General features: G+C 41.4%; 1 protein-coding gene across 1 annotated transcript in view; it reads right to left on the bottom strand.

Moving 5' to 3' along the window:
• LOC133559722 (calcium-activated potassium channel subunit alpha-1a-like) overlaps positions 1-23,275 on the bottom strand; it is a 572,272-nt gene that overhangs the window by 51,910 nt on the left and 497,087 nt on the right. Inside the window, exons 28-29 of the mRNA XM_061911767.1 lie at positions 16,578-16,691; positions 1,853-1,936 (exon numbers count right to left, since the gene is read on the bottom strand). Of these exons, the coding sequence (XP_061767751.1) occupies positions 1,853-1,936; positions 16,578-16,691 (198 nt within the window). The remainder of the gene's footprint in view (positions 1-1,852; positions 1,937-16,577; positions 16,692-23,275) is intronic.

Raw genomic sequence — 23,275 nt, 5'->3', positions numbered from 1 at the left:
CCATACAGGTTTTGGAACAACATATGCTGCCATCTACGTGCCGTCTTTTTCATGGACGCCTCTGCTTATTTCAGCAAGACAATGCCAAGCCACATTCAGCACGTGTTACAACAGCGTGGCTTCGTACTAAAAGAGTGCGGGTACTTTCCTGGCCCGCCTGCAGTCCAGACCGGTCTCCCATGGAAAATGTGTGGTGCATTATGAAGCGTAAAATACGACAGCGGAGACCCCGGACTGTTGAACAACTGAAGCTCTACATAAAACGAGAATGGGAAAGAATTCCACTTTCAAAGCTTCAACAATTAGTTTCCTCAGTTCCCAAACGTTAATTCAGTGTTATTGAAAAAAAAGGTGATGTAACACAGTGGTGAACATGCCCTTTCCCATCTACTTTGGCACGTGTTGCAGCCATGAAATTCTAAGTTAATTATTTGAAAAAAAAAAATAAAGTTTATGAGTTTGAACATCAAATATGTTGTCTTTGTAGCATATTCAACTGAATATGGGTTGAAAATGATTTGCAAATCATTGTATTCTGTTTATATTTACATCTAACACAATTTCCCAACTCATATGGAAACAGGGTTCGTAAGAGTACTGTCTGCTATACGGCTAATATTGTAAGGTACACATTTCAGGTGGTCTTTGTCATACAACATTGCATTTGGTGCACTTTAGGATTATCTATATTTACAAATGTATTAAACAATAATATTTAAATCTACTGTAGCATGTGACTAGAATTTAATGTAAATATTCGGACAAATTATAACCTTTTCATTACAGTATTGACAATCACAGATTGGTAGAATTTAGGTTCCTTCATATATTATTATTATTTTGCATTAATAATATTTAAGTTGTCTATCAAGATAGTGGGAGGACATGTATTTTTATTCTAAAATCTCCAGCATGCAGCATTCATGCCACATACAAATCAACTAATTAAAAAAGGATAGCTACAAATAAATATGATAACCATTGTAGAAGTCATTCATTCTGATGTTTCTTTTTTATTTAAAACAAATAATAATTTGTGATAAATTGTATTGAAACATCAACTGATAATTTGTATACGTTTACGGTATTAGTTTGAGACTTCAACAATGGTCTTTATAACCTCCATGCAGACTTAAAAGGCATGCTTTTGTTTTTTTTCTCCATTTTAATGATGTGTTGGTCACATCATCCCTTTTTTTTTTACCTTTTCCCTGAAAATGAATACAATCACACATGTTAAACCAAACGATCATCACATAAGAGTAGAACTGTACCACATCCAATTCCTCCCAATTGCCATTCAAGTATCTGATTGCTTCACAAAGACGGTCCGAGCTTTTTTTCTTCCACAAAAAGAAAGTTTGTTTTGTTCCTTTGGTTTGAAATCTGACTTTTTTTAGCAGGCTTGCTGATGCCAGAGAGCAGAAGTGTCAATCAAGGAGACGAGAGGCTGATGCAAACAAGCCCGGTCCGAAGAACTGAGGAGGAGGAGGAGGAGGAGGAGGAATGGGAGGTGTTGCTATGAAAACAGCCACAAGGACATGATCAAAGACCTTAGGGATGCTCTGCAAACGCAACTCAAGTGTGGTGTTGGGGGGGGGGAAGAAAAACAAAAGCAAACAAAAAAAATAAATCATTAAAAAGAAAAAGGGCCTCAAACAAGACAGTCAATTTCAACGAGGAGGAAGAATCAAAAATGTTTTCAAAGTGCAGCCATGAGAGTAGCGTGGGCCTTGACTTGCAGCCAGAGACATCAAGACAAGCTGATGAGGAGCGCGGCGGACGGGCGGACGGGCGGACGGATGGACGGGCTGGCGGGTGGGCGGCAGCGGAGGACAGAGGCTCGGCTTACCCAACTCTGTTATCATTTGTATGTTGATCCCACTTTTTTTTTCCTGACTGAGTGAAACCGACGGCAGAGGTTTGGCCGGTTTGTCTAATGGCGGCGAGGCAGCGCAGAGAGAAGAGAGACGGTGGCGTTATTGCAACACTTTCTGGAAGGGTAAAGATGGCGGCACCAAGTCTGATTTTTTTCTGCCCTCAAGTGAATTTTTTTCCCCCGCTCCAAAGTGTTTCAGTCAAGTTAAAGTAGCAATGATTGTCACACAAACACTAAGTGTGGTGAAATTAGTCCTCTGCATTTGCAATCTTACTTGGCGGGGAGGAAACAGGTGGTAGAGGTGCCCCTCCCCTCTCAGTAAGCTGTGGAGTCCCCCAAGGCAGTATGCTAGGACCTTTACTGTTCCTAATATACGTAAATATAAACGGGGCAGGAGCTCTGAGCTCTTGTGTCATCCTTTTGTGTTTCCCTCTTGTTTTCATGTCTTCTTATATTTTTTTGCCTTTTGGTCCGGGACCCTTTGGGACTGTGTGACAAGGGGTGCCACTTTCGTGACCTCTGTGGTGCTTTTTTTGTGGACTTCTGGATCTGCCTCCCGGGAGCCTTTTGGGCCATGGAGACCAGCTGCTGGGTCTCTGCTACACCAGAGTCGGTTTGGAGGGACTGGAGGAGATGCAGATGAGGGGACAGGGCTGCGGAGCTAGCACTAAGCGCTGGGACGGAGAGGCTTCGCGGTGTCTTGGCTGGGTGAGCAGGTGTCGGACACCTCAGTCACCTTGGACGTATCCTCGCTCATCCATGAGGACTGGACATTGGCCGAAAATGGAGTCGGCTGTCTTGGTTGCTTTGTTGGGTCTGCTCCTGTCTCTGGCCATGCTCCCTCCACCCCAGCGGACGATGGCGTGGAACACCACAGAGGCCACCACAGTGGATATGTTTCTTTTACTTTTTATTCATAGCTAGTATGTAGAAGTGTCTGCTTGTATCTGCTGCGTTAATGTCTTTAATGTCCTTTGATGTTTGATGTTTCCCTCCTACACACATGGAAGAGGGATTTGTACCATGGCTATGAGTTGTTGTTTTTTCCCTTGGCCTCAGTCTGCACCTCCTCTCCAGGGCCCAGGCTAAGACCGATTTTTTTATTTTATTTTAATCTTCTTCTATCCCCTCCCCCTTGTTTACCTGTATCTCATCTTTTTTGTAAGGGGCGCTGGAAGCCGGCAGACCCGTCAGCGGTCCTGTTCTGTCTCCCTGTAATGTTTGTCTAAACTTGAATGGGATTGTGCTGAAAATTTTAATTTTCCTGAAGGAACTCTCCTGACGGAATAAATAAAGTACTATCTAATCTAATCCATCTAATCTAATCTAATCTAAATGAAATGCCATCAGTATGCCACTGTGAATTGTTCCTGTTTGCGGATGACTCGGACCTGCTGGTATCCGGCAAGGACAAGTCACAGGTGGAACAAATCCTCAGTGCTGAACTCCTCAATATTTGCACCTGGCTCGCTGACAACAAGCTATCCATACACTTGGGTAAAACGGAATCCATCCTTTTTGGGTCCCACATCAACCTTCTCAAAGTCAGTGACTTCACGATAAAAGTGGGTGACATTATTATCACCAGGAAGGATGAGATCACCTACCTAGGTTCTATTCTAGAGGCTAATCTTTCCTGTGATAAAATGGCAACCGAGGTGATCAAAAAGGTCAACCAAAGAACGAGATTCCTCTACAGAATCTCCTCTCTGGTCAACAAAAGCACCTTGAGGATTCTAGCGGGAACTCTCATTCAACCCTTCTTCGATTATGCTTGCACCTCCTGGTACCCCAGCACCTCCAAAACCTTCAAATCTAGACTCCAAACATCCCAGAATAAGCTAATCCGGTTACTTTTAGACCTCCACCCCAGATCACACCTCAATCCAACCCACTTCTCCAAAGTGGGCTGGCTCAGAGTGGAGGACAGAGTAAAACAACTTGCACTGAGCCTGGTCTATAAAATCCGCTGAACCTCCTTGATACCGAAATACATGTCAAACTACTTCCTTAACGTAAATGACCGCCATAACCACAACACCAGGGGGAGCTCCACAAACCACGTTAAACCCAGATTCCGATCTAACAAAGGTCTTAACTCATTCTCTTTCTATGCCACATCAATGTGGAATGCACTCCAAACAGGTATAAAAGTAAGTGCATCTCTATATTCCTTCAAAACCGCTCTAAAACAACACCTCCAGGCAACTTCAACACTTTACTAATACCCTCCTCCATTCACATCCCATCTCCCCGGATTATAAACAACTCAAATGTACTTCTAATGTATATACTTGTTCTTATGCTATGTGAACTCACTATGTTCTCTGCTGGCTGTACATATCCTACTAAATAAGACCTACACTGTTTCAATGTCCACATTTCTCTGTTGATGCAATTGTTGATGACTGAAGTTCTGATATCAACCAAAGCTCCTCATCCCACCCCCCGGATTGTAAATAATGTAAATAATTCAATGTACATACTATGATGATTAACTTGTGTGATGACTGTATTATGTTGATAGTATATATTTGTACCATGAATTGATTAAACAAGTTGAAAAACTTATTGGGGTGTTACCATTTAGTGGTCAATTGTACGGAATATGTACTGAACTGTGCAATCTACTAATAAAGTATCAATTAATCAATCAATCAATCAAACCCATCCCCTTGATCACCCCCTGGGAGGTGAGGGGAGTGGTGAGCAGCAGCGGCACCACGCCCGGGAATAATTTTTTGGTGATTTAAAAGCCTACTGAAAGCCACTACTAGCGACCACGCAGTCTGATAGTTTATATATCAATGATGAAATATTAACATTGCAACACATGCCAATACGGCCGCTTTAGTTTACTAAATTGCAATTTTAAATTTGGCGCCGAAATATCCTGCTGAAACGTCTCAGTATGATGATGCCTACGCGTGACGTCACGTATTGTAGAAGACAATTTGTCCCAGGTATTAAGTCGTCTGTTTTCATCGCATAATTCCACAGTATTCTGGACATCTGTGTTGCTGAATCTTTTGCAATTTGTCCAATGAATAATGGAGACGTCAAAGAAGAAAGCTGTAGGTGGGAAGCGGTGTATTGCGGCCGGCTTTAGCAACACAAACACAGCCGGTGTTTCATTGTTTACATTCCCGAAAGATGACGGTGAAGCTTTACTATGGAACCGAGCGGTCAAGCGAACACGGTTGGATTGGACTACACACACACAAAGTACAGTGTATTATGTGTATAAATAAAAAACATTTTACCGTTCTGTATTCTGAAGGCAATCTATTTCATGTGCTACGCCAGCATCAATATGCGTCCTCCTGACCGTCACCGTCGGGTTCAAAGCGGTATGGCTCTATCCCTTGTTGGGGTTGGGCCTGGCCGAGTGGTCCTACGACCCCCAAGGCTGCCACGGCGCCTCACACAGCATCTTCCCTATCTGAATCGCTCCCACTGCCCTCTTGTCTTTTTATTTTCTTTCTAGTCCTTCACTCTCACTTTCCTCATCCACAAATCTTTCATCCTCGCTCAAATTAATGGGGAAATCGTCGCTTTCTCGGTCCGAATTGCTCTCGCTAAGGCCGGGTTAGTTTACTAAATTGCCATTTTAAATTTCACGCCGAAATATCCTGCTAAAACGTCTCAGTATGATGATGCCTACGCGTGACGTCACGTATTGTAGAAGACATTTTGTCCCAGGTATTAAGTCGCCTGTTTTCATCGCAAAATTCCACAGCATTCTGGACTTCTGTGTTGCTGAATCTTTTGCAATTTGTTCAATGAATAATGGAGACGTCAAAGAAGAAAGCTGTAGGTGGGAAGCGGTGTATTGCGGCCGGCTTTAGCAACACAAACACAGCCGGTGTTTCATTGTTTACATTCGGGAAAGATGACGGTGAAGCTTTACTATGGAACCGAGCGGTCAAGCGAACACGGTTGGATTGGACCACACACACACACAAAGTACAGTGTATTATGTGTATTAATAAAAAACATTTTACCATTCTGTATTTTGAAGGCGATCTATTTCATGTGCTACGCCAGCATCAATATGCGTCCTCCTGACCGTCATCGTCGGGTTCAAAGCAGTACGGCTCTATCCCTTGTTGGGGTTGGGCCTGGCCGAGTGGTCCTGCGAGCCCCAAGGCTGCCACGGCGGCTCACACAGCATCTTCCCTATCTGAATCGCTCCCACTGCCCTCTTGTCTTTTTATTTTCTTTCTAGTCCTTCACTCTCACTTTCCTCATCCACAAATCTTTCATCCTCGCTCAAATTAATGGGGAAATCGTCGCTTTCTCGGTCCGAATTGCTCTCGCTAAGGCCGGGTTAGTTTACTAAATTGCCCTTTTAAATTTCACGCCGAAATATCCTGCTAAAACGTCTCAGTATGATGATGCTTACACGTGACGTCACGCATTGTAGAAGACAATTTGTCCCAGGTATTAAGTCGCCTGTTTTCATCGCAAAATTCCACAGCATTCTGGACTTCTGTGTTGCTGAATCTTTTGCAATTTGTTCAATGAATAATGGAGACGTCAAAGAAGAAAGCTGTAGGTGGGAAGCGGTGTATTGGGGCCGTCTTTAGCAACACAAACATAGCCGGTGTTTCATTGTTTACATTCCCGAAAGATGACGGTGAAGCTTTACTATGGAACCGAGCGGTCAAGCGAACATGGTTGGATTGGACCACACACACACAAAGTACAGTGTATTATGAGTATTAATAAAAAACATTTTACCATTCTGTATTCTGAAGGCGATCTATGTCGTGTGCTACTCCAGCATCAATACGCGTCCTCCTGACCGTCATCGTCGGGTTCAAAGCGGTATGGCTCTATCCCTTGTTGGGGTTGGGCCTGGCCGAGTGGTCCTGCGACCCCCAAGGCTGCCACGGCGCCTCACACAGCATCTTCCCTATCTGAATCGCTCCCACTGCCCTCTTGTCTTTTTTTTTTTCTTTCTAGTCCTTCACTCTCACTTTCCTCATCCACAAATCTTTCATCCTCGCTCAAATTAATGGGGAAATTGTCGCTTTCTCAGTCCGAATCGCTCTAGCTGCTGGTGGCCATGATTGTAAACAATGTTCAGATGTGAGGAGCTCCACAACCCGTGACGTCACGCGCACATCGTCTGCTACTTCCGGTACAGGCAAGGCTTTTTTATTAGCGACCAAAAGTTGCAAACTTTATCGTGGATGTTCTCTACTAAATCCTTTCAGCAAAAATATGGCAATATCGCAAGATGATTAAGTATGACACATAGAATGGACCTGCTATCCCCGTTTAAATAAGAACATCTCATTTCAGTAGGCCTTTAAAGCACCAATGATCGTCACACAAACACTAAGTGTGGTGAAATTACTCCTCTGCATTTGACCCATCCCCTTGATCACCCCCTGGGTGGTGAGGGGAGCGGTGGGCAGCAGCTGTGCCGCGCCCGGGAATCATTTTTTGGTGATTTAAAAGCCTACTGAAAGCCACTACTACCCACCATGCAGTCTGATAGTTTATATATCAATGATGAAATATTAACATTGCAACACATGCCAATACGGCCTTTTTAGTTTACTAAATTGCAATTTTAAATTTCACCCCAAAATATCCCCAAGGCTGCCACGGCGCCTCACACAACATCTTCCCTATCTGAATCGCTCCCACTGCCCTCTTGTCTTTTTTTTTTTTTTCTTTCTAGTCCTTCACTCTCACTTTCCTCATCCACAAATCTGTTATTCTCGCTCAAATTAATGGGGAAATTGTCGCTTTCTCAGTCCGAATGTTCGGTTTTGTTTACTAAATTGCAATTTTAAATTTCGCAATACACCGCTTCCCACCTACAGCGTTCTTCTTTGACGTCTCCATTATTCATTGAACAAATTGCAAAAGATTCAGCAACTCTACAATGCGTGACGTCAAGCGTAGGCATCATCATACTGAGACGTTCCAGCAGGATATTTCGGCGCGAAATTTAAAATTGCAATTTAGTAAACTAAAGCGGCCGTATTGGCATGTGTTGCAATGTTAATATTTCATCATTGATATATAAACTATCAGACTGCGTGGTCGCTAGTAGTGGCTTTCAGTCGGCCTTTTTTTTCTTAAATGAAAGACCACATTCCTGTCATAAGCATCCGAAATGATCACGATATAGTGACTAAATATGTTATACTGACACCTAGTGACCAATAAGTGTACTCTGCTTTCATCACCATCCGCTTATTTCTTTTAATTAAAACAACGCCATAGATTCTATTGATAAACGACTATGTGCAAAATCTAATTAATGAGATTAAAGTATGAAAAACTTTAGTCGATGGCAGCCCAAATTATTTCCCATGGGAGTATTTACAACATTTCAACATTTAGGGAGTGAAGGTTGGAAATGAGTAAAGACGCGATAAACATGTCAGAGAATATATCTTTGATATTGTGGTTGCTGTTTGCTTGCATCATTCTGAGAGTATCGTCCCCTCCTTTAACTGAGTAAGGTCACCGAAATATTGCAGTTCTGTTAAAAAATATTTCATGCAAACCGGGTAATTATAATCTGCAAATAAAGTCCCCTTGTTGAGTGTCGTTTCTGTCTAGAGCTCGGCAGAGTAACCGTGAAATACTCTTTCATATCAGTAGGTGGCAGCTTTGTAAACGTCATATCTAATGCTTAAACCAAAAATAAACAAAACGTGAGTGTGCCTAAAAAAAAAAGGCATTGACGCTTAGGGATGGCAATAAAAAACGAAACTAACACTGAACTGGCTACAAAGTAAAGAAAAACAGAATGCTGGACGACAGCAAAGACTTACAGCGTGCGGAGCAGACGGCGTCCACAAAGTACATCCGAACATGACACAAAGAAGGATTGCAACAACTGAAATAGTCTTGATTGCTAAAACAAAGCAGGTGCGGGGAATATCGCTCAAAGGAAGACATGAAACTGCTACAGGAAAATACCAACAAAACAGGAAAAGCCACCAAAGTAGGAGCGCAAGACAAACGCCAAAAAACTCCAAATAAGTGACAGTACACCTACTTTGAGACAAGAACTATGGTTACGCATGCTTGGTTAGGGCTTGAATTCACATCCAACAATTGCAATTATTACTTTTTTACTGTCGATATCAACTACCGAGGTTATATTATTATTTTTTTCTGTTAATGGTGTACCTCCGCATTTTTTCAATAAACAAAAATGTGCCTCGGCTCCAAAAAAGGTTGAAAAACAAGGCTAAAGACGACGCGTTTTATTCCTAGATTCTGTGCAGAAGATTTGTTTACATGATTTTTTTTATTTCTCTTTGCTATTTGGGCTTATTGGAACCTAATTAGAATAAAAACTAACTACCAACCGAGCTATGCCGTCATATAAAAAGATGATTGTGGAGAGGCGGAGCCAGCAAACGAGCAGCAGGGCAGGGCACGCTGGAGCCCGGCCCAAGATGGCGGCAAGGAGGCGGAGACGACGACCGAGCGGAGAGGCGGGCTAGCCGGGAGAGACGCTACGAGCGAGATCAGGTGCGTGGCTCGCACACCGGGACACAATTAACTTCTCTCCTGATGATGTATAAAAGGGGAGAAGGAGGAGAGATAGGGGCAGAAGGAGTAGGAGAACCCGCAGCAGTACCGGATGAGCGAAAACGACAGAGAGCAAGACGACGACGAAGAGGGCGGCTGAAAAGCAACGGAGGAGCGAGCAGCAGAGAAGGAGCCTAAAAGCGACCAGACCTGAAGACAAGCTTGTGATCTGAAAAAATAAAGCGAGTCAAACCTGCTCAAGAGCAAAATGTCCTTCCTTGATGGTCCGTGGAACCCGGACGACAGTAAGCGACTGTCACATTTTGCTCTTGAGCAGGTTTGACTCGCTTTATTTTTTCAAATCACAAGCTTGTCTTCAGGTCTGGTCGCTTTTCAGCTCCTTCTCTGCTGCTCGCTCCTCCGTTGCTTTTCAGCCGCCCTCTTCGTCGTCATCTTGCTCTCTGTTGTTTTCGCTTGTCAGGTACTGCTGCGGGTTCTCCTTCTCCTTCTGCCCCGATCTCTCCTCCCTCTCCCTTTTTATACATCATCAAGTTAATTGTGTCCCAGTGTGCGAGCCACGCACCTGATCTAGCTCGTAGCGTCGTTCCCGGCACGCCCTGTCTCTCCGCTCGGTCGTCGTCGTCTACGCCTCCTTGCCGCCATCTGCCCTGCCCCGCTGCTCGTTCGCCGGCTCCCCCTCTCCACAATCATCTTTTTAAATGACGTACTTAGTCCATAAGTACACAAAAGTGTACTTCATGTGTAGCGACATGCAAAAATTCCAAATCCCATTGCACGTTATACTCTTCTGACACCACCAGATGGCAGCATAAGTGTCCACATAAGTGGCCATAAGACCCCAATTCAGTAGTGTACACAATTTTGGAAATAAGAGCTAAAAGGTGCTGTCCACGCACGTGGCCACTAAGGCCTTTAGAGCAGGGGTGTCAAACTCATTGTAGATCCGGGGCCACATGGAGAAAAATCTACTCCCAAGTGGGCCGGACTGGTAAAATCACGGCACGATAACTTAAAAATAAAGACAACTTCAGATTGTTTTCTTTGTTTAAAAATAGAATAAGCACATTCTGAAAATGTACAAAACTTGCTGGGTTTTTTTTACACTTACTGTACATGTTTGTGTTGTATTTTTATTTGTTGTTATTTATACTTTCTGAATAAATGATGTGATAATGTTCATCAGTCAACTCATTTTCAATGCATCAAAATAAAAAATAATAATATCAAAATCTAATGACAGCAGGCCCTGCGATGAGGTAGCGACTTGTCCAGGGTGTACGCCGCCTTCCGCCCGATCGTAGCTGCGATCGGCACCAGCGCCCCCCGTGACCCCAAGGGGAATAAGCGGTAGGAAATGGATGGATGGATAATTACAGCAAGTTATTTACGTACTTTGCACATTTTCCACGACTAGTGCACTAACATAATGTGGTTTATTTTATTTTTTTTACATATGTAGCATAATCTACAAAAGGGATGTCAAACTCAAACACAGAGAGGGCCAAAATGTAAAACTGAACAAAGTCGCGGGCCAAGGTTGAACAAATGAACCTTTTAAAAGGGACCCAAACAAGTCTTGCAATGAATATTGAACAAGTAAGGCTTAAATAGGGGCAGCACGGTGGTACAGGGGTTAGTGCATCTGCCTCACAATACGAAGGTCCTGAGTAATCCTGGCTCAATCCCGGGCTCGGGATCTTTCTGTGTGGAGTTTGCATGTTCTCCCCGTGAATGCGTGGGTTCCCTCCGGGTTCTCCGGCTTCCTCCCATGGAACAGGCAGAGCTTATATAACGTAATAGTGCAAAAACAATTTAAAAAAACAAACGAAAAAACATCAGTGGTATATTAAATAAAATGTTATTAAAAAAAAAAAATGCCTCTTTTCTATTTGCAGCCTTCTGAGGTAAATATCAACATTAACTTTTTCCACGGGCTAATAAATTCGAAAATAAAATAAAAATGAGGTGGGCGGGATTTGGTGTATATTGTAGCGTTCCGGAAGAGTTAGTGCTGCAAAGGATTCTGGGTAATTGTTCTGTTGTGTTTATGTTGTGTTGCGGTCCGGGTGTTCTCCCGAAATGTGTTTTGTCATTCTTGTTTGGTGTGGGTTCACAGCGTGCCGCATATTTGTAACAATGTTAAAGTTGTTTATACGGCCACCCTCAGTGTGACCTGTATGGCTGTTGACCAAGTATGTGTGTGTGAAAGCCGCATATATTATGTGACTTGGCCAGCATGCTGTTTATATGGAGGAAAAGAGGACGTGACGACATGTTGTAGAGGACAGTGCCTTTAAGGCACGCTTCCAATATTGTTGTCCGGGTGGAAATCAGGAGAATGGTTGCCCAGGGAGATTTTCGGGAAGGGCACTAAACTTCAGGAGTCTCTCTGGAAAATCGGGAGGGTTGGCAGGTATGAGTATTAGCGGTGAATGTGGTGTTAGCGGCGGGCCAGCTCTAATGTTAATTTGATATTGCCTCAAGGGCCAAATGAAATTAAACGGCGGGCCAGAGTTTGACACCCATGATCTAAAAAGATACAAAAAAATTGCTATTGCGACATCCAGTGGACACATTTAGAACAGCAGTTTCTTTCATTAAAAAATGTCGACCAATTGTTATACTCATCCCACGGGCCGGATAAAACTGTTGACGTTTGACACCCTTGCTTTAGAGCAGGGGTGCCCATTACGTCGATCGCGAGCTACCAGTCGACCGCGGGGGGTGTGTCAGTCCATCTCCAGCCAGGCTTTTAAAAAAAAAAGACCTAAAAATGAGTGATCATCAATCTTCACCAAGACGTCACTTAAATGACATTCACGGTACCCGAGGGTCTTGTGAGATGACGCTGGCTGCTGCAAGATCATTATTATGAAAATATGACCGAGAGGAAGGCGAGAAACACTTTTTATTTCAACAGACTCTCGCGCCGTACCTTCCGTCAAAACTCTAAAGGCCGACTGCACATTTCCTATCTTCACAATAAAAGCCCTGCTTCATGCTGCCTGCGCTAACTAAATACAGCGTCTCGGAAAACTGGCGTGCACAAGCGATCCCTCAGAAAGCTGGCGTGCACAAGTCAGCTTTCCGAGACTCTTATTTTGTTAGCGCAGGCAGCATGAAGCAGGGCTTTTATTGTGAAGATAGGAAATGTGCAGTCGGCCTTTAGAGTTTTGACGGAAGGGACGGCGCGAGAGTCTGTTGAAATAAAAAGTGTTTCTCGCCTTCCTCTCTGTCATTTTTTCATAATAATGAACTGGCAGCAGCCAGCGTCATCTCACAAGACCCTCGGGTGCCGTGAATGTCAATCAAGCAAGCTACGGAATTTGCCGCCAATGTTTTTCTTGTAAAGTGTATGGAAGCTGGATGAATTAGATGCCAAAAACCAACCACTTTCATGTGGTATTGTACAGAAAGGACCACTTTTTTTCTCCTCCATTTGAAAATGTGGGCGTTATCATCATTACTGTCTGATTCCAATCAATGCAAGTCATCAGAATCAGGTAATACACCAACTTATATTCTTGTCTTGGTGAAAGAAAGACATCTATATGTGTTACACATGCTTGTATTATCATTAAACACATTTAACTTGTTTACAAAAATGTCTCTTTCATAAATAAATCAATATAAATGATATATATAAATGAGGTAGATCCCCTCGAGTTGCTCAATTGAAAAGTAGCTCGCCTGCAGAAAAAGTGTGGGCACCCCTGCTTTAGAGGTTAAAAATATATGAAAATATCAATCAATTGATCTAAGTTTACTCGTTTAGCCCTAAATCACCAGTGTCTCAAAGGGCTGCACGAGCCATGACGACATCAACGTTGTGGTGCTTTATCTCTATTATTATTATTCTCTAATATCACAGATTCACTAGCGGGGTGTCGCCCAGCAGGACAGAAGGAGGCTCCTGTGATGATGAGGTGTGCGGTCCAATGGAAGTCTCCCTTGCAGGTAATACCTGCCCCGGGTCTAAGTAACATTAGGTGGCTCCTTTCTCTTCCCTGGCCTTTTTTTTTTTTTTTGCTCTCATGCTCCATTGCTCCCTAATTGGGTCAGGGGAGACAGAGCGGGCGGTCTCTGGTGCCTGGTGGAAGACCCCTCAGAGATCTGAAAGTTTCATGAGTCCCCAGCACCGGGGGGAATAAAGTCCACTGCCATTGTTATTAATAAATGGACCCATTTTGCAACCAAGGCAGTTTTCTCCCCCTGCACCCCCCTTTCACTCTCTTTGCTCCTCCGCCATACCCATCAGGCTGAGTTTCTCTTATGCATTAGGGGACAAACTGCAAGGGATGTGGTCCTTGAAAAAAAAAAAATGTTCACACAGACAATAGCCTTGCGTTAGCCCGAGCAACCGCCGACAGAGAAGGGAACCCTATTCCAAAGTCCATTTGAATTTTAGGCCTTTTAAAGGCCTACTGAAAGCCACTACTAGCGACCACACAGACTGATAGTTTATATATCAATGATGAAATATTAACATTGCAACACATGCCAATATGGCCGCTTTAGTTTGACAAATTGCAATTTTAAATTTCGCGCGGAAGTATCATGCTAAAACATCGCGGTATGGTGAGCGCGTGACGTCACGCATTGTAGAGGACACCGTTCCCAGCTATAAGTCGTCTCTTTTCATCGCATAATTCCACAGTATTATGGACATCTGCGTTACTGAATCTTTTGCAATTTGTTCAATGAATAATGGAGACGTCAAAGAAGAAAGCTGTAGGTGGGAAGCGGCGTATTGCGGCAACACAAACACAGCCGGTGTTTCCTTGTTTACATCCCTGAAAGATGACGGTGAAGCTTTACTATGGAACAGAGCGGTCAAGCGAACATGGTTGGATTGGACCACACACACACAAAGTACGGTGTGTTATGCAGCGACCGTTTTGAAAGATCGTGTTTCGAAGAGGGTCCCTTGCGAAGGGCAGAGATGGGCATCGCCAACACCCGTCGACTGGTGCTGAAGAAAGGTGCGGGGCCGACCTTCAGGTTGTACAGGAACCATATAAACTAACTAAATGCACGACATTGAGACGGAGAACACCAAACTTCGAGAGACATTGGAGGACTACAATAAAGAGTTTGCGGACGTCAAAAACCAAGGTTGGAGACAAATTCATGCAGACTTGTTTTGGACACACCCACTGCTGTGGCGACGTGTGTTCATAGGCTGGCTTGTGTCACCTGGGAGTAGGTAGAATACATGCAGCTGGTCTGTGTGATCTAAGTGTGAGGCGCTAGTTCAATTACCATCTTTTCCAGACCATGGGGCGCTCTGTCGATGAATAGTAAACCTTTTTTCATATGCAAAATGCAACGAATTATAGGCCGCGTTAATTGAGTCATATTATTATTATTTTGTTCTAAATGTAAAATGGTAAATAGGTTGGGGCGGTATAGCTCGATTGGTAGAGTGGCCGTGCCAGCAACTTAAAGGGTTGCAGGTTCGATTCCCGCTTCCGCCATCCTGGTCGCTGCCGTTGTGTCCTTGGGCAAGACACTTTACCCACCTGCTCCCAGTGCCACCCACACTGCTTTAAATGTAACTTAGATATTGGGTTTCACTATGTAAAGCGCTTTGAGTCACGAGAGAAAAGCGCTATATAAATATATAAATTCACTAAAACACTAGTAACACAATAAGCAAAGTGCCTTTAAAAAAGATTTTGAACTTTACCTCTAACAACAAAAAAGCTGTGAAAACGACGATGCTGTGTTCCAAATTTAAGTTATTTAATGACTCTGAATGAGCCTATGGTTTTGCACCTGGTTTATTATACAAATATTTTTTTTGTATTCTATTTTTGTTATTATGAATTTACAACCCCACGGCGCTGTTTCGTACTGTTTTTAAAATGTTTTGTAATGTTTTATACTGTTGTTGAGCCATTTTGTTTATTGTTTCTCATCTGTTTGTGATTGATTAAATTTATAAATAAACCAACATCCAACTCAAGACTGCCCGAATGATTTATAAAGCAAGTAAACATTGACTTCCAACAGGGTTACAGAGAAGACTTTTACAGAGAGAAGGGAATTATAATTTAAGAGGAGAACTACTTTTTAAGATCCAATATTGTAGAACAACGCAGAAACGAAATAAGTATAACAATAGCAGGGGTTAAAATATGGAACTGTTTAAAGGATGAAATAAAACCTAAACCAGTTTAAAAAGCTGTTTAAATCATTTATCATTAGTAAATATAAGAAAGAAGAGCAAACATTGTTTTAGAAAGACAATAATATATAATATGTATATAAATACAATTTATGATTTCATAATTATACATATAGGTTATATTAAAATGTATATATTACCACTTTATATGGAATTTAAATAAATTGTGTATATATAATATATATATACAAGTTTAAAAATGTATATGTTTGATTTAAATGTTAAACTGTGTATATGAGACGTGTGCTACATATATGTTGCTTATATATTGTCTAAAAAAAAAAAGTAAAATAAGTGAAGCATGTTTTAGATTTTATATATTTTGAACCTTGTTCTTGTTGTGAGGGGGTAGGTTTATATAAGCGTTGCTTCAACCTACACCCTTTCGGCTCAATCATTGCTCAAATGAGTGTTTTTTTTTCTCTCTTTTTTGTTGTTGTTTGTTTTATGTGAAGATTGCCGAAATAAATAGAAAAAAAAAAAACATTGAAAAAAAAAAACCCACAATAAGCAGATAAGGGATTTTCCAGAATCATCCTAGTAAATGTGTCTAATAACATCTGAATTGCTCCCACTGCCCTTGTCTTTTTTTTCTCTGGTCTTTCACTCTCACTTTCCTCATCCACGAATCTTTCATCCTGGCTCAAATTAACGGGGAAATCGTCGCTTTCTCGGTCCGAATCGCTCTCGCTGCTGGTGGCCATGATTGTAAACAATGTTCAGATGTGAGGAGCTCCACAACCCGTGACGTCACGCGCACACCGTCTGCTACTTCCGGTACAGGCAAGGCTTTTTTATTAGCGACCAAAAGTTGCGAACTTTATCATCGATGTTCTCTACTAAATCCTTACAGCAAAAATATGGCAATATCGGGAAATGATCAAGTATGACACATAGAATGGACCTGCTATCCCCGTTTAAATAAGAACATCTCATTTCAGTAGGCCTTTAATTTCAAGGCAGGAATGGTTTTACCTAATTCGGTGATGATGGGGATGTTGGATCCGGTGGTGACGGAAGCCTGACGCACGAAACCATGTACTGGGCTGCTGTCTGGAGATGACCTGTCCATTCCGGGAGGCGTGAAACCTGCACGGACCCAAAAAAAAAAACATTGTTGGAACACAATTGGATGATTCAATAAAACACAATATTTATAAAACTGGTTGAAACAGGGGCTTCACGGTGGCAGAGGGGTTGGTGCATCTGCCTCACAATACGAAGTTCCTGCAGTCCTGGGTTCAAATCCAGGCTCGGGATCTTTCTGTGTGGAGTTTGCATGTTCTCCCCGTGAATGCGTGGGTTCCCTCCGGGTACTCCGGCTTCCTCCCACCTCCAAAGACATGCACCTGGGGATAGGTTGATTGGCAACACTAAATTGGCCCTAGTGTGTGAATGTGAGTGTGAATGTTGTCTGTCTATCTGTGTTGGCCCTGCGATGAGATGGCGACTTGTCCAGGGTGTACCCCGCCTTCCGCCCGATTGTAGCTGAGATAGGCGCCAGCGCCCCCCGCGACCCCAAAAGGGAATAAGCGGTAGAAAATGGATGGATGGATGGTTGAAACAGATTTTACAATTGATAATTAGGTTACTCTAAGACAGGGGTGTCCAAAGTGCGGCCCTTGGGTCATTTTTTAAACGGCCCCACGGCACATTTTAAGAATACCATCCATCCATCCATTTTCTTCCACTTATCCGAGGTCGGGTCGCGGGGGCAACAGCCTAAGCAGGGAAACCCAGACTTCCCTTTCCCTAGCCACTTCGTCTTTTAAGAATACAATGGGGCGGCATAGCTCGGTTGGTAGAGTGACTGTGCCAGCAACTTGAGGGTTGCAGGTTCGATTCCCACTTGTGCCATCCTAGTTACTGCCGTTGTGTCCTTGGGCAAGACACTTTACCCACCTGTTCCCAGTGCCACCCACACTGGTTTAAATGTAACTTAGATATTGGGTTTCACTATGTAAAGCGCTTTGAGTCACTTGAGAAAAAGCGCTATATAAATATAATTCACTTCACTTCACAATTGGAAAAAAATTCAAAACATAAAATGTGGTTTAAAAGAGAGCAAACAGGTGAAATGTTACAATAAATTGTTGCAATGTTTACTCTAATAACACAAAGCTGCCATGCAGGCTGTTTCTTTTCTTTAAAAAATAACAATGAATCAAAATCAATGTCATTATGAATTATTGACCTGTTCGAGGCTCCAATTACGTCACATTAAATTATTCCACTTTGGAATATTTTTGTCAAATTTGGACTTGGGTTGTTTTACCCGAGGGTGCGAAGTGAATGGAGTGGAAACGGCGATGGTGTGAAGGTAAAGACATCTTTATTTAAACACTAAAAAGGAATAAACAAAAAGCCTGCGCGCGAGGGCGGAAGTACAAAAACTGGACTATGAAACAAAATACTAGGATAAAGGCTACAAACTACAAACATGGGACAAAAACACTCAAAATATTCTACTAAAAAAGTTATTGGGTGAAACTATTGCATATTTTGTGTTTTTTCAATTTTTTTTTCTAATGTTGATCTAGAGATTTAAAAACTTGCATAATAATACAAAATATAATACTGACAAATGACACATTTTTAATATTGTCTTTGACCAAAACCCTTTGGGCGTCCCCCGGGAATTTAGGGATTTTACCATCCACGGTCCGTAAAAATCATCAAAAGGTTCAGAGAATCTGGAGAAATCACTGCACGTAAGCGACGATATTACGGATCGTTGATCCCTCAGGTGGTACTGCATCAAAAACCGACATCAGTGTGTAAAGGATATCACCACATGGGCTCAGGGAACACTTCATAAGACCACTGTCAGTAACTACAGTTGGTCGCTACATCTGTCAGTGCAAGTTAAAACTCTACTATGCAAAGCCAAACCCATTTATCAACAACACCCAGAAACGCCGCTGGCTTCTCTGGGCCCGAGCTCATCGAAGATGGACTGATGCAAAGTGGAAAAGTGTTCTGTGGTCTGACGAGTCCGTATTTTAAATTATATTTGGAAACTGTGGATGTGGTGTCCTCCGGAACAAGAGGAAAATAACCATTCGGATTGTTATAGGCGCAAAGTTCAAAAGCCAGCATCAGTGATGGTATGGGGGTGTATTAGTGCCCAAGGCATGGGTAACTTAGTTTCCTCAGAAAGCCAGCATGTGTGATGGTATGGGGGTGTATTAGTGGACCAAGGCCTGGGTAACTTAGTTTCCTCAGTTCCCAAAGTTGAAAAGCCAGCATGTGTGATGGTATGGAGGTGTATTAGTGCCCAAGGCATGGGTAACTTAGTTTCCTCAGTTCCCAAAGTGAAAAGCCAGCATCAGTGATGGTAAGGGGGTGTATTAGTGGACCAAGGCATGGGTAACTTAGTTTCTTCAGTTCCAAACGTTTATTAAGTGCTGTTAAAAAGAAAGGTGATGTAACACAGTGGTGAACATGCCCTTTCCCAACTACTTTGGCACGTGTTGCAGCCATGAAATTCTAACTTAATCATTATTTGCAAAAAAAAAAAAATAAAGTTTGTAAGTTTGAACATCAAATATGATGTCTCTTTGTAGCATATTCAACTGAATATGGGTTGAAAAGGATTTGCAAATCATTGTATTCTGTTTATATTTACATCTAACACAATTTCCCAACTCATATGGAAACGGGGTTTGTAACTTACTAACTTAAGTGAGAAAAATAGCTAGGGGACCCTATTTTATTTTTGTCAATGAATTGTGCTTACAGCCATCTTTAAACTACCCATATTCTGACGAATAAACAATTTCTCAAACGAGCCGCGAAGTTCCAGTGGTGAACATGCCCTTTCCCAACTACTTGGCACATGTTGCAGCCATGAAATCTCCTACACTTAATTATTATTTGCAAAAAAAAATAAAGTTTGTAAGTTTGAACATCAAATATCTTGACTTTTTAGCATATTCAACTGAATATGGGTTGAAAAGGATTTGCAAATCATTGTATTCTGTTTATATTTACATCTAACACAATTTCCCAACTCATATGGAAACGGGGTTTGTAACTTACTAACTTAAGTGAGAAAAAATAGCAAGGGGACCTATTTGTTTTTGTCAATGAATTGCGTTTACAGTCATCTTTAAACTACCCATATTCTGGACGAATAAACAATTTCTCAAACGAGCCGCGAAGTTCCAGTGGTGAACATGCCCTTTCCCAACTACTTTGGCACATGTTGCAGCCATGAAATTCTAACTTAATCATTATTTGCAAAAAAAAAAAATAAAGTTTGTAAGTCTTTGAACATCAAATATGTTGTCTTTGTAGCATATTCAACTGAATATGGCTTGAAAAGGATTTGCAAATCATTGTATTCTGTTTATATTTACATCTAACACAATTTCCCAACTCATATGGAAACGGGGTTTGTAACTTACTAACTTAAATGAGAAAACATAGCAAGGGGACCTATTTCTTTTTGTCAATGAATTGTGCTTACAGCCATCTTTAAACTACCCATGTTCTGGACGAATAAACAATTTCTCAAATGAGACGCGAAGTTCCAGTGGTGAACATGCCCTTTCCCAACTACTTTGGCACATGTTGCAGCCATGAAATTCTAACTTAATCATTATTTGCAAAAAAAAAAAATAAAGTTTGTAAGTTTGAACATCAAATATGTTGTCTTTGTAGCATATTCAACTGAATATCGGGTTGAAAAGGATTTGCAAATCATTGTATTCTGTTTATATTTACATCTAACACAATTTCCCAACTCATATTGAAACAGGGTTTGTAACTTACTAACTTAAATGAGAAAACATAGCAAGGGGACCTATTTGTTTTTGTCAATGAATTGTGCTTACAGCCATCTTTAAACTACCCATATTCTGGACGAATAAACAATTTCTCAAACGAGCCGTAAAGTTCCAGTGCTTTGAGAGCCAGCAGCCCCCCGGGGGACACCTCCCACCCCCCTCCCGATGGCCAGTCCGCCCCTGTATCGATACCATTACACATAGTGCATGCCCGCCGTGTCAGCACAAAGTTGCTTCCATGACAACAAGGAGCCTTTTAGGGGTCAGCTAGGACATATTTACCGTAACCGTCCCTCCATCAGCAGCGCGGCATCAATTTTACATGTCGTTCATTTTGTAACAATAAAGTGGATACCAGAAAACCTTTTATGAGGAAATGGCGTGGATGGCGGCGGCGGCGGGCGGACGAGCGCCAAGTGACAGCGGCGTGGATCCGCACGACTTCACATTCCCCCTCAAAGTGACAAGTAAACACCTTAAATTGGTAATGCCGGATGCATAATGCATCAGCTGTGTTTTGACATCCATCATTTAGTGCTGACTACGGCGAAATGCCACCGGCGAGGAAAATACACAAAACATTCAGGTCACTTTTTTTTTTTTTTGTACATTTTCTACAAGCATCTGTCCTGTCAGGACACGAGAAAAAGGATGCCGACGCTGAACTGAAGCATCCCTAATGATAAATCGTGTTATTCCCATTATTGAACTTGGACATAGCAGAGATGTCAACAAGTAAAAGAGCATGTACGGACAATAATACTAAACGCGATTAATATGCATTTTTAAACGATTAATGCAATGAAATTGTTTACATTGGCAGCTCTGATTTGAATATAAATGAAATTTAATTAAAAAATACTCCATAAGCAGCAGTTCATCCTCAGTATGCTCAGCTTCAAAAAGATAAGGAATCTAAAAAATAGTCGTCTTTTTTTGTCTGTTACCAAGTCTGCCATGATCGTGTGACTTAGCCCATCCATCCATCCATCCATCTTCTTCCGCTTATCCGAGGTCGGGTCGCGGGGGCAACAGCCTAAGCAGGGACTTAGCCGCATCTTTCAAACGTTTTTTTTCATTTTATTTTTTTTAATCATTTTTAAAATCCTAAAAAAAAATTACACGTGTTCTTGTCCCTCATAATGATCCCCCCCCTCCCCCCCCAAAAAAACGGTAAAAGAGCATGTACAGACAATGATACTATACGCGATTAATATGCATTTTCAAACGATTAATGCAATGAAATTGTTTACATTGACGGCTCTTATTTGAATAGAAATGACGTTTAATTAAAAAATATTCCATAAGCAGCAAATCATCCTCAGTATGCTCAGCTTCAAAAAGATAACGAATCCTCATTTGTCCCCAAAAAAAGGTTGTCTTTTTTTGCCTGTTACCAAGTCTGCCATGATCGTGTGACTTAGCCGCGTTTTTTTTTATTTTTAATAATTTTTAAAATCCTAAAAAAATGACACACGTGTTCTTGTCTCATAATGATGATCCCCCCCCCCCCCCCAAAAAAAAACCCGTTAAAAGAGCATGTACGGACAATAATACCAAACGCGATTAATAAACATTTTTAAACGATTAATGAAAATAAATTGTTAACTTTGACAGCTCTGATTTGAATATGAATGACATTTAATTAAAAAATATTCCATAAGCAGCAGTTCATCCTCAGTATACTCAGCTTCAAAAAGATAAGGAGTCCTCATTTGTCCAAAGAAAATAGTCGTCTTTTTTTGTCTGTTACCAAGTCTGCCATGATCGTGTGACTTATCCGCATCTTTGAACCGTTTTTTTTTTTTTAATCATTTTTAATATCCTAAAAAAATGACACGTGTTCTTGTCTCTCATAATGGTCCCCCCCCAAAAAAAACGGTATAAGAGCATGTACGGACAATATTACCAAACGCGATTAATATGCATTTTCAAACGATTAATGCAATGAAATTGTTTACATTGACGGCTCTGATTTGAATAGAAATGACGTTTAATTAAAAAATATTCCATAAGCAGCAAATCATCCTCAGTATACTCAGCTTCAAAAAGATAACAAATCCTCATTTGTCCCCCAAAAAAAGTTGTCTTTTTTTGCCTGTTACCAAGTCTGCCATGATCGTGTGACTTAGCCGCACCTTTGAAGCGTTTTTTTTTTTTAATCATTTTTAAAATCCTAAAAAAATGATACACATGTTCTTGTCTCATTATGATTCCCCCCCCAAAAACGGTAAAAGAGCATTTACGGACAATAATACCAAACGCGATTAATATGCATTTTTAAACAATTAATGAAAAGTAATTGTTAACTTTGACAGCTCTAATTTGAATATGAATGACATTTAATTAAAAAAAATTCTATAAGAAACAGTTCATCCTTAGTATACTCAGCTTCAAAAAGATAAGGAGTCCTCACTTGTCCCAAAAAATAGTCGTCTATTTTTTTGTCTGTTACCAAGTCTGCCATGATCGCGTGACTTAGCCACATCTTTAAAGCGTTTTTATTTTTTTAATCATTTATAAAATCCTAAAAAAATGACACATGTGTTCTTGTCTCTCATAATGGTCCCCCCCCCAAAAAAACGGTAAAAGAGCATGTACGGACAATAATACCAAACGCGAGTAATATGCATTTTCAAATGATTAATGCAATGAAATTGGTAACTTTGACAGCTTTGATTTGAATACAAATGACATTTCATTAAAACATATTCTTTAAGCACCAGTTCATCCTCAGTATACTCAGCTTCAAAAAGATAAGGAATCCTCATTTGTCCAAAAAAAATAGTCGTCTGTTTTTGTGTGTTACCAAGTCTGCCATGATCATGTGACTTAGCAGCATCTTTCAAACGTTATTTTTTATTTAATTTTTTAAAATCATTT

The sequence above is a fragment of the Nerophis ophidion genome, linkage group LG09 (genome assembly GCF_033978795.1).
Source record: "Nerophis ophidion isolate RoL-2023_Sa linkage group LG09, RoL_Noph_v1.0, whole genome shotgun sequence".
In the NCBI taxonomy this organism is placed as follows: domain Eukaryota; kingdom Metazoa; phylum Chordata; class Actinopteri; order Syngnathiformes; family Syngnathidae; genus Nerophis; species Nerophis ophidion.
This window is presented reverse-complemented; position numbering and strand designations above follow the sequence as displayed.